The 12350-nt window shown below is 32.0% G+C and overlaps 1 protein-coding gene across 5 annotated transcripts in view; it reads right to left on the bottom strand.

Moving 5' to 3' along the window:
* BTBD10 (BTB domain containing 10) overlaps positions 1–12350 on the bottom strand; it is a 76601-nt gene that overhangs the window by 43126 nt on the left and 21125 nt on the right. For 3 of the 5 annotated variants that reach the window (XM_055317671.1, XM_055317669.1, XM_055317670.1), the window contains exon 2: positions 9602–9759. The exons of the other annotated variants lie outside the window; for them this stretch is intronic. In XM_055317671.1, the coding sequence (XP_055173646.1) occupies positions 9602–9702 (101 nt within the window). In that variant the 5' untranslated portion in view covers positions 9703–9759. The remainder of the gene's footprint in view (positions 1–9601; positions 9760–12350) is intronic. 5 annotated transcript variants of the gene reach the window in all.

Genomic DNA, 12350 nt, shown 5'->3' with positions numbered 1-12350 from the left:
AAAATAGTAACTCTTTCAAAATATACGCAAAATAAGTCAATCAGAGAAAGACAATTATCATGAAAACAGAGGATCATAGGGGAAGAGGGTGAAAAAACAAAACAAGATGAAGGAGGCCATGTGATGTAACGAGCATAGGGTGTTACATAAGACTGATGAATAACTGACCTCTACTTCTGAAACTAGTAATACATTATATGTCAATTAATCAAATTTAAATATATATACACATACATGTAGCTAAGCACTATTAAAAATTGCACAGATCTAAATTAATGGTCAGATATATTTTGTATCTACTGAATAGTCAATAGTCATTCATTCAAATGTTTACTGGGTACTTCGTGCAAGTTGCTATTCATGATTATATTATATTCATGATTATATTATATATGCTATTCATTGATAATATAACGCATGTATAATCACATACATTTAAAAGTGCTTCAAAAAATTTTAATTATTTTTAAAAACCTTTTGGAGCATCTGTCCTACTTATTACTAAAGGGGGACAAATAAACCAGTGGGAAAAAAGGTATGAAATACAAATACAAGATTTTAATTTTAATTTTAGATGTGTCCAGTTATCAGTATTTTAACAAATCAGTTTCACAAAACATGTTTCTAGAAATAAATTATGGCAATTCCACAATTACTTGTACTTCTAAATGGTCTTGTAAAAACACAAACTGAACTTATTCCATTAAATTCCCTCCTCTATCCTCATACTAAAACTTAAAAGCAATAAAACAATTAAAATTAAAAATCTAAACTACTCTGTGAAACTAAATTAGATTGATAAAATTAAAGAATGAAAGAATTTGCATCAGAGGCCACACTTTATAACTGGTCATTCAATACACTTGAGTATCTTGAGAAATACCCACAGAAACATAGAATCTAAGTTTAAGAAAACCCTTTTAGAAAATGTAATCCAAATACCTCTCCAATTTCTGAGTCTCATTAACCAGGTCCCCATGAATTGGCTGACTTACTGCTTTTAATGACAGGAAAGGGTAACCTGGTTTTTCTTTTTAGCAATTTTGTTCAATCTTTGGAAAGCTCTGAATCTTCTACAATTTTTCTTATCATTAAAGCTTAATTAAACCTTGTCATTGGAGCAGCCCAGGTGGTTCAGCGGTTTAGCGCCACCTTCAGCCCAAGGCCTGATCCCAGAGACCCGGGATCCAATCCCAGGTCAGGCTCCCTGCACAGAGCCTGCTTCTCCCTCTGCCTGTGTTCTGCCTCTCTCTCTCTCTCTCTCTCTCTCTCTCTCTCTCTGTCTCTCATGAATAAATAAATAAAATCTTTAAAAAATAAAAAAATAAACCTTGTCATCAGACCCTACCTAGTTCAGGGTTTTAGATCAGTTAATTATTTATTGCAGGGAGCTGTATTGTAGAATGTTTAGTAGCACCCCTGGCCTCCACCCACTAGACAGTAGAACTCCCTCCTCCCGGTTGTTAACAACCAAAAATGTCCTCAGACATTGCCAAAGCCCAATGAAGGGCAAAATCATGCCACTAGTTGAAAACCACTGTCCTGCTAGAACAAATAACAATAATAATAACAACACTAAGATCTGAGCATTTAATACATGCCAGGTATAATTCTGAGCACTTTACATATATTTTCATTTAATCTTCAAAACCATCCCCAGTTGAGAAAATGGAAGCTTAAAGGCTAAGGAATTCGCCTAAAATCAGATAGCAAATTAAATGGCAGGTCTGAGATGTGAACTAAACAGTTCAACTTCAGAGCTCATGCTTTCAATCTCAAACAAGTCTGACTCAAACTAAGTCTAGTGTCATTTCCAAAGGGTAACTCTTCACATATCTAAATATGTATTATAATGAAATTCCTTAATATCAGAGCTGTCCCCAAGACCTCAAATCAGTTCCTTAAGCTTATATGGTTTCCAATTTCTTCACATCCTTCCTTTGAATATACATAGAACTAAAAAAACAATAATATTCTGGTGTACAATAGAGTGGCTCTAGCCTTCTTTTCCATCAATTATGATTTTTTTTTCTTTTTAGCAGGGAGGGTGGGAGAGAAAATGGAATGATAAATGCCATATTGTACTCTTGTATCAAATTTCCTGCCAAAAAACACCACCAGGTCTTTTCCATGTGTGATGTTGTAAAGCCATGCTAACAATGTATATTAGTGTTTTTCAGGCCTTATGTATACTCCAAAAAAATTCATTTAAATTTAGTCCAACAATACAAACTCAGATCATTTTGGATCATTTCGTTTATTATTTCCTATACTTTTTTCAGTGTCCCCTATAAATTTGATAATTTGCCTTCTCCAGATGTGCAATGAGGCAAAGCAAAGAACAAAGCCACCTTTCAAGATCAATAATCTTTGGGTAGGGTCATTCAAAATCAAAACTGTGCTGATTAACACAAACAATTCATTTTTCCTTCATCATATACCCAAGAATATAAAAAAAGACTTTACCAAAAACTAAGCTTAAGTTCAAATACATTATAGTGCTACTAGTCTACTAAGTATATCAGAAAATTGCTCTGACAATCTATTTTTAGCAAACCCATTCAGGATCATTTTTAACCTATTTTTCTTCAAGTTAGTCATAAACTACCCTTTTCATTTTTTGTTGTAAGATCCACTTTTCTCAAAATCAGACCTAGAATCCCCCATCTTTTATTCCACTGGTATTCTCCTAAAACCTTTAGAAATCATAAATAATACATTAACTTTAAAATTTTTCAGGCAACTCCTTTTATAAATATAAGATGTTTCAACTGGCCTAGAAAACTCATTTAACTAGATACATTCTTCATCTTCTATCTCTATCTTGATTTTTATGTCCTCCTTCGCAATGTCCACTTTGTTGTAATTATTGGTGGTAGTAATTTGCTCTTCCTTTTTAACAAAGAAGCTTATAAATAAGAGCTGAGGAATTTTTTTCTTCCTTCCTTGTCAGGCATTATTATTACACTTTCCTTAATTACCTTTTTAAATGTAATATAAGAAACTCTTTTGGTTGATCTTAGCAATATTTAAAAGTCTCATTAGCTCATCTGAGCTCTTGTTTTCCTAATTGTCATAAACATTTATTTTCTATACTTTATTATGGCAACCTTAGCTATTTGCTTGCTTTTAAAAGTAGTGCATATCTTTAAAGGGTTAATTGTGTAGTCACACTAAGGATCTTTCTCTGCCCGAAAAATATCAAAATTACATTTTTACTTAACTCCCTAAGACATTTTTCCTTTTTTAGAGAAACTTACCCAGTGGAATCATGCTGATCTTCTCTCCAATCAAAAATCAGGAAAACTCAAATTGGCAAATTACAAAATATATACACACAAAACACTATGCAGTTCTTAAGAATTATGCTATAAAAGACTACTTTTTGACATAGGGGATGTTCATGACTAATTGTAAAAAAAAAATGAGTTATATAACAGTACATATAGTAGTAATACTCCAAAACCAGTTTTAAATATACGTGATTTTATATTTTTATACATACACAAAAAATAGGTTATATGCTAAAATATTTAAGCTATAATCAAAAGAAAAATACTTTAATATTTTTGTTTTCTTTTACGTGCTTTCCATATTTATCAAATTCATGTAATGAATATGTATCACTTTTACAAACACAGGCATTATTCTTTTTTAAAAAATCAAAACCAGAAAAAATATTCTATAAAGTATAAGACAAAAAGGTCTAGCTTAAGATTTCTGCTTTTATGACTCTATTTCTAAAACAAGCTTAGAAAAACATTTTTGAACACCAAACCACAAAATAAAATTAAAAAAATCCAATACAACATACCACAAGATACCTTAATCATATAAATAAGTTGTGACAATCATCAAGATGACCATTCTAACTCCTAGAAATTAAATGGGGGAAATCACAAGAACTTCCTCTCATTTCAAGGAAAAGCTGTTATGAACTATTTAAAAATATTAAAAATAAAATAATTTAAAAATGTATATTCTCCCAAATTCCTACAAAATAAAGGGTCAGTAGGACAGGAATGATAAAGACAAAAGAAAACAATCAAAGTGTTTAATATTGAGCTAAAAATTCCAAATAAAGTAAGCAATGTCACTTGTCAAGATTTAAAATCTCAAAGCAAAAACAGTTATCTTTATTTAGAAATTCTGTCTGACTGAAAATCAATTTGTGATAATCCAAAAACTTATCTGATTTACTCTCTGGTTCAATGGCAGCATCTAGATCATCTATTCAGTCTACATTCTAAGAGACTAAGAAAAAAGTCATTTTTAACCAATTAAAATTTATCAAATATATTCAGTTCTGTAAAATACTACTACATAAGTGGTTCCACTAATCACTAATTCATTCAAAAGTAAAAAATACATTTACTCTCTTCTTTAGGAAATTATTTCAACTATTTCATTTGTCTATCTTGAATTAAATTTTCAAATATATTGAAAATATTTTAAATTAGTCTTTCCTTAAATTTTTTGATATTCATAAAAAACAATACCAAACATTCAAGTTACATGAAGATTCTAAGACTTTAAACAAGATAAAAAACAAAGCATCAAACCCATGAAAACAATAAAAACACACTCCATTTCTTTTAAATAATTTGCCATTAAGAAGAAGACAATTAAAATATATGATCTTTTTCATCCAGAGAAGTAAATGATCATAATGAAACAAAGGCCAAACATATCTTTCTCAATCTCTCTCATATTCATAGATGTATAGAATTACAGCCCAGTGATATCTTGTAATAAATGAATACACACCTTACTTTAGTATATGCCAAGGTAGACACACAGAAACAAGAAAAAAATTCTGAAATCAGAGTATAAAGGGACTCTGCTTTTTCAAACAATGCAGCACTGAAAGCCAGGTCAGCATCCTTGGGCATTACTAGGAAACTTTAGCACATCTGATATTTCCATCATCTTCAAGAATCCTCTGAACAATCAGAAAATTTCCCAGTCTCCCCCTACCTCCCCTGTCCAGAGACTTCCTCTAGCTTTCCTCCCTCTACTGTGTAATAATGCTATTGCGGTTATTTAGGCTGTAAATGTTCAGATACAACCCCCTCTATATATTAATTCAGTTCATTTTCTCACAGACACTGACTCAGCCGTGGGTTGTGCAGCACTGACGTTTCTAACCAAACAGCATCGTGTGAGCTGTGATCATCCCATTTCTCCATCTCTGTGCAGCGATTGGATAGTGTAATTGATAGACAAGCTGAAGAAAACTCAGGAGATGAGGGCTTAGTGATATGTAGCTATGTTGCCAAATGCCATCTGTAATGCTAATTCTAGCTGTGCCAGCTTGCCAGGTTTTAGAAAACTAGGATGCAGCTAACTTTCTTTTTTCCTTTTGATGTTTTATTGTACACCCGTTCTGGACAGTAAAGCTTCTCTTTAAAATCAAAGAAAAAATATTGTACTTAAGAATCCACTCAAGAACTGTTTTTTAAAGCAACCAAACTTTTCTATTTCTAAACTATTGCTGGAACTACCAAGTGACTTAAAAAGGAAACTGTAAAGCTCAATCTTCACGCAGTCTCAGAAGAAAGGAGCATGCGTACTTGTATGTGGGAATGAAACCTTGCGACAAAGTCTGATATTGAATGTATGATGCGTTTATCTTTAGTAACCTGAGCAGACTGCAGATCTGAGTTTTAAATAATTGTATTCAACCCAATTCAAGTATTCAAGAGCTTTTAGGCATATTGTCAATCTAGCCATTGTAATGTCACTTGTACAGAAAAGGTGCTTTCTTTTTCCTTTTTAAATATCAAAAACTGGGATCCCTGGGTGGCGCAGCGGTTTGGCGCCTGCCTTTGGCCCAGGGCTCGATCCTGGAGACCCGGGATCGAATCCCACATCGGGCTCCCGGTGCATGGAGCCTGCTTCTCCCTCTGCCTGTGTCTCTGCCTCTCTCTCTCTCTCTCTCTGTGACTATCATAAATAAATAAAAAAAATTTAAAAAATTAAATATCAAAAACTCTTATAATTTATAATTTAAAGAAAGTTGTTTCAATTCAGACCAAACACACTTCAACATACTTAACCTCTCAGCAAGCTACAAACTTCTCCATACAAGTATTAACTATAGAACTACTCAGAAAGAAACAAAGTTCAGTAATTTTTTAACTAATTTATTTGTATGCACTTGCTTTTAAGCCACAGGCACCCTGAAGTCCATCTTTGTTGAAATTAGCTTGTCTTGTCTTTTATATACATACCAAATCTACATTAAAAAAAATTCAGAAAAGAAAGTACCTTAAAGTTTATTAGATGGAAATGAACTCATAAGGCAATACCCACCAAGCCCTCAAATCTCAACGGTAAGCATACATATATAGTAATTATTATTACTTTTAGAATTCAAGAAATTTATTTTTATCCCTGAAGGTAAGGAAAAGTACAAGAAAAAAATTAAAAACCTGGAAAATTAAAAACCTGGAAAACGCAATTCCCAAATATGAATAGAGCAAAATATAAATTTACATAACAATTTTCAAAAATTATGCACAAAAACTGAGTCAATAAAGTATGCTTATTTCTTTACTGCTAAAGATTAAATGTTTGTATCCCCCAAAACTCAAATATTGAAATGTATTCCTCCGATGTAATAGTATTTGAAAGTGAGGAGGTAATTAGGTCTTGAGGGCAAAGCCTTCATAAATTGGATTAGTACTTTATAAAAAAGACCCCAGAGAGATCCCTAATCCCTTCCACCATGTGAAAACACAGCAAAGAGACAGTCATCTGAACCAGGAAGTGAGTCCTTTCCAGATATCAAATGTGTCAGTACCCTGAACTTGGGACTTTCTAGCCTCCAGAACCACATGAAATAAATTTGTTTATAAGCTGCCCAATCTATGGTATTTCGTTATAGCAGCCAAAACAGATGGAGACATTTTCTTTTTATAAACTTAAATCCCCAACTCTGTTTGAGGTGGCAATGTGCCCACCTACATTTCTTAGCCTCTATGATCCAGAGAAGACCATATAACATAGTTCTAGCCAATGATTTATAAGCAGATGCCTGCTGGAAATTTCTGAGAAATTTAATTCCCTAATATAAATGAAACCCCTTTCTTAATGTCCCTTCTCCCTTCTACCTCATTCTTCTCTGGAAGGTAGACATGATGCCTGGAGCTATAGTAAGCCATCTTGTGATCACGAGAGAAAGCCAAGAAAATCAGAGATTTTTTGATACTAACATCTTTAAGCCACTAAATCCACATCAGGCATTCATTGCCGATTTGTGAATTTACATACAAGAAAAATAAACCTCTAACTTAAGCCAGTGTTTAATCTGGCCTTCTATTGCTCAAATAGCCCTAAATAAAATACACAAGATAAAAAAAAAAAAAAAGGATGAGAGAAGGGTAGAAGCACAGATAAAACACAACTGGCCAAGAGTTGATATAACTTGAAGCTGAGAGATAGGTACAGAGAGGTTTATTATACCTGTTTTCTCTACTTTATATGTATTTAAAATGTACCATAAGTTACTGAAAATCTTAACAAAAAGAATGAGAAACTTGTTTATAAATTTTAGGTTTGCCATTGAGAAGTTGGGTGGTCTTGGGCAAATTTATTAACCTCATTTTTTTTTTTCATTTGTCAATGGGACTCTAATACTATTCATAGACCTCCACCTTCAAATCTAGTCAAAGTTATCTCCAGAAAGTCCCTGGCATGAATACCTGTCATCTATCTAATCATTCAAGGATTAGTTCAAGTTTCATTTTCATCTACTCAAGTTGATACTGATTCCTTCTTTGAACTCTAATTTTACGACAACTCACTACCAGTTTGGTGCCCTGCTGTCCTCTAATTGTTCCCTATGTGGTATTAAAGCATTCCATGATGGTACACCAACAAATTTCTGAATCTCTCCTAAAATGAGTGCAGTACCTCAACAATACTTGTTAATTGTTAGTTTTTAAAACTTCCCAATTATTTTAATATCAACTTAAAAAAAAACTTTTGGAGGGCAAATTGTAAATATTTTTAAAGTATCATCAGTGCATAAGAACAAGAGGTCTCTAAAAATAAGCTATTTTCCCTTAGGCAGAATTTCCATAAATGGGGTTAAATAAGCTCAAAGGATTTCACAGTCTTTACACTAAAAACAAATAATGTATTGATATTTATTTTCTATTTCTCTTTAATATTTTTTACTTAACCAATATTGCTGCAGTCTACCTAAGGAGAGCACCAAAAAGTTACTGATGCTATAAATATCAAGAAGAGCTATGTTTGTTATTTTTGAAATAAGAGGAATGAAAAAGTACTATTAGTTTTTATAAATTTTCTTCATTGTATGCATTTACCTTTTATAAAGCAAACAACAGCTTATTTTCACCTTGTCATCCCTTCATATGTAATGCAGTACTGTACATTAGCAGAAAAGTATTAAGAACTAGGAAGAATAACATACAGTTCATCTGGAAAAATGCATACAACATAGCAGATAAAATTATCCTACACTTACACAGATAAAATTCTTTAATCTCAAAGACAAATTATCCATATAATAAAGCAGGATGGAAAAAAAGTACTAAAGCACCAGCTGAAGCACACATACATACCCACACACCCAAAAAATGAAATAAACCAAAACCACTCATACCATTGGTGTGCACTTATAAATGAATACATCAGCTTAAGTTTTTCCTCACCACATTAAAAGTCCACAATAAAGATAGACATCTTGTCAGGAAATTTAAAAAGTACCAGTTACTCATATTTTCTAGGTATGGTATATAGTTTAAAAGTACCTGGAAAAGTACTTTATTTCTTTAAAATTACAAAAAGGATTTCAGTACCACATGTTTTTATTTTTTTAAGAAAAATGGTAACAGTTATCAATGAATAGGAGCATTTTACATTCAAGTGAGTTAAATGTTTGATAATATCCCCTAAGTAAATATTTATAAAGTACAATGCTCTATGAAAACATGCTTACATACCTGTAGTATGTGAGGTTTATGAGCTGTCAATTAACACCTTAAAATATTAAATCATAAAGTGTCCTAAATGAGGGTTTCCTCATTAAGTCACACAGTACAAAATGAAAGCTTTACATACAATATACAAATGGGCAGAAATTTTTTAGACTAATTTCATTTAATGCATCGAACTTTAAATGAACCAGAAGAGTCACTGCAGATTGATTTTCCCTTTAGTATCAAGATGACAACACAGTATGACATAGTTTATAAAGTACTATGTATAATCTATACACACAATGTATTTAGAACACAAAATAAATTACGATTAGAGAGTTTTAAATACAAAGAACTAATCTGTCTTGCCAGAGTTCAGAGTCAAATTAATTATAGCATTTATTACTAAGGTTGACGAAGGAGATTTTAACATTACTGAGAAACAAAAATTCAAATAAATACAAATATAAGATTAAAAAGGAAGAAATGTTTCTGTAAAAGTTTTTTTAAGGAGAAATGCAAATATTCATTATTTTTTGTAAACCAGCCCCTATCCTGACAGGACTTGCCACAACCAGATGGAGTTTGATTCTTTATAAAAGTCTATCTTATCAGAGCTTTGATATATGAAATACATATTTTCTACCTACCTTGAATGTTTATAAAGTTTACGAGGTCTACTATGCAATTTCCGATCCCAATTCTCTGGATCACTGGAGTTACTGTCATAAGGATGAGGCCGTCCTGCCATCCCACTTCAAGCTTCCTCACACTACTGCTCTGAAAGCACATATGTAGCACCCATAACCTACATAAAAGAGTAGTGTTGACCTTTAAATCTATTCCACGCAGAATAAAATAGTCAAGAATTTTACATACTTTCTGAGTTACTGTGACATATTTTTAAAGTGATGAACAGGATTATAAAATACTAGACATACAAAATGCCACAAATGAGATTAATATAAACACCAGAAGTCTTTTTAGGTACTTTTCATTTGACTCTCCTATTAAATCTGCTACCCCCTATGCAACAGTTTAATAGTATGCTATTTACATTTAGTAAATATTCTTAATTGCCATCTGGATACCTCATGTTTCCAAATACTAATATCAAACTAAAAAAGGCAAAACAATTCCAGAGAATTATTATTTCAGACAGAATTTCACCTGCAATACATTTCTTAATTACTAAAAGTTTTAAGAGGCTTAATAAAGCATCTAGTATAATCAAATAATAAAGTTGTTATTTCTGTAACCAAGTTAAAAGACCCTGAATAGAAACTTAGTGTGGGCTCAAAAATAAAAGAATATAACATCATGTTTCCTTACATTGTAATCACCACAAAAATATTGTATTGATAGGATTCATATATTTCATGCCTTGTCCTATGAGACTTGTGACTGTTATTTCTACTACTCTCTTAAAATTATAAGAAAACTAACTTAACAATAGCTTTACAGAATACCTGAACTAAGTATTTTGAAGTATATTTCACTATCCAATTTAATCCTCACAATCATTTTATAATCCCCATAACAGAAAACAATCTCAGTAGTTCAGTTACTTTGCAAAAGGTTACAATGTTGGTAAATGGCAGGATTATAAAGAACAATGAGAATTTATAATACAAAATGAAGTGTTGATCTTGAAAAATGCTCAGGCTGGAATATTTTATTTGGAAACAGTAGGTCAAATTTGACTTTTAGAGACTGCAAATACCAAAAGAAAAACCAAATAAGGTGAAACAATTAGAACAAAGTTCTATAATTTGGACCAGGGCCCAGGTTTCCTGACCCATTCCTGTATGCTTTCTATACACTTTTCCAAAATGCATTCGATAGAGGGAAAGGAGGAGGGAGTTGTGCATAAAAGTCAAAAGGAATCCAGAACTGGGAAAATACTATACCTTACTGAGTTTCATAAAAAATTCCAGTAAGATCTCACAAAAAATGCTGAAGGTAAACTTATTAAAACTGTGAGTCTATCTCAGAGCTCATAGAAAATAAATACTCCCATAAAAAATAAAAAGTAAAATAAATATTTCCATTTTAGAGAAATTGTTTTGCTATAATTTTCTTCATGGTTAATTAGTACTTTCTTTCCAAAAACAATTGAAAACCTTCAATAAGTGAGCACTTTAATAAATATGTAGGCAAATCAATGATCTATCAAAATAACAGAAAAGGGAGTACCTGACTGGATTAATTGGAAGAGTATGAGACTCTTGATCTTGGGGTCAGGAGTTCGAGCCGCACACTGGGTATAGAGATTACTTAAGTAAACTTTTAAAAAAATAATAGAAAGGGGAAGGGGGAAAATTGTAAAATGGCTAATTCAAATTGCTCGGTAAATGCCAGTTTATTTGCTGAATGCTCCTGGAAAAGGAGACCTGTTTAAGGATCACCAAGTAATTAAAAAAAAAAAAAATCAATCAGATATCAGATGAACATAAAAACTATAAAATTATTTTGAAAACAAAAAAATCTCAATGTCACTTCAGTTTTTTTTTAATTTATTTATGATAGTCCCAGAGAGAGAGAGAGAGAGAGAGAGAGAGGGGCAGAGACACAGGCAGAGGGAGAAGTCACTTCAGTTTTTAATTATAAAAATAAAAATGTACTTACTAAAAAAGAAATTATTTAAAACTTCAACTTGATATTATATCTAGTTATGTGTACTGAAGAGATGAGGCAAAGGAGAAGGATGAGAACAAACAAATAGGAGATAAAGAAGAAAGTAGAAAAAAGTGGTCAAAAAAAAAGTGGTCACAGCGCAAGTGAGACACAAAAGGTAAAAAGAGTATTAAGAAAAGTTGATAAAAAGTTAAAAAAGAACGATGTAGAAAGGCTTAGTAGGTTGTGTAGAATAGATTTGGAGCATTTTTTTTTCTTTATGTCATCCAGCAAGCTATTTCAGGCATTAACATTTCTTTACAAGAGCATTTTATCTCCTCCTAACCCTTAACTAAAAGACATACCCCTCTGAATATCCAAAGATGTCCACTGAAAGAAGAAGGATCCTAAACCATAGGAGGAAGTGACTACAAAAATACAATCACAAAAAATGCATAAGGTAAATTCAGATCCACATTTTCCAGCATTTTATAATGGGTAGCATGTATCTAGCAGAATGGAAATACCAATATGTCTTACTAATCAATCCTAATAAGCATGTATTTTACAGCTAGACACAAGAAAGTAAAGACTTTCAGATGAAAGCTATCAAAAAGGTCAACTGGAAAATCATATTTACAATTGTCAATAAAACTTGGGTATCACCATGTGAAAGATTTCTCCCCAGTCCTTACTCCCAATAGTCAGGGCTACAAACATGCTAAAAACAAGTGAAATTCAAGTTGAGTTATCTAGAAAAAAAAATGTCTGTGTTTGCCTATA

Source organism: Nyctereutes procyonoides, unplaced genomic scaffold (assembly GCF_905146905.1).
Source record: "Nyctereutes procyonoides isolate TBG_1078 unplaced genomic scaffold, NYPRO_anot_genome, whole genome shotgun sequence".
NCBI lineage: Eukaryota > Metazoa > Chordata > Mammalia > Carnivora > Canidae > Nyctereutes > Nyctereutes procyonoides.
This window is presented reverse-complemented; position numbering and strand designations above follow the sequence as displayed.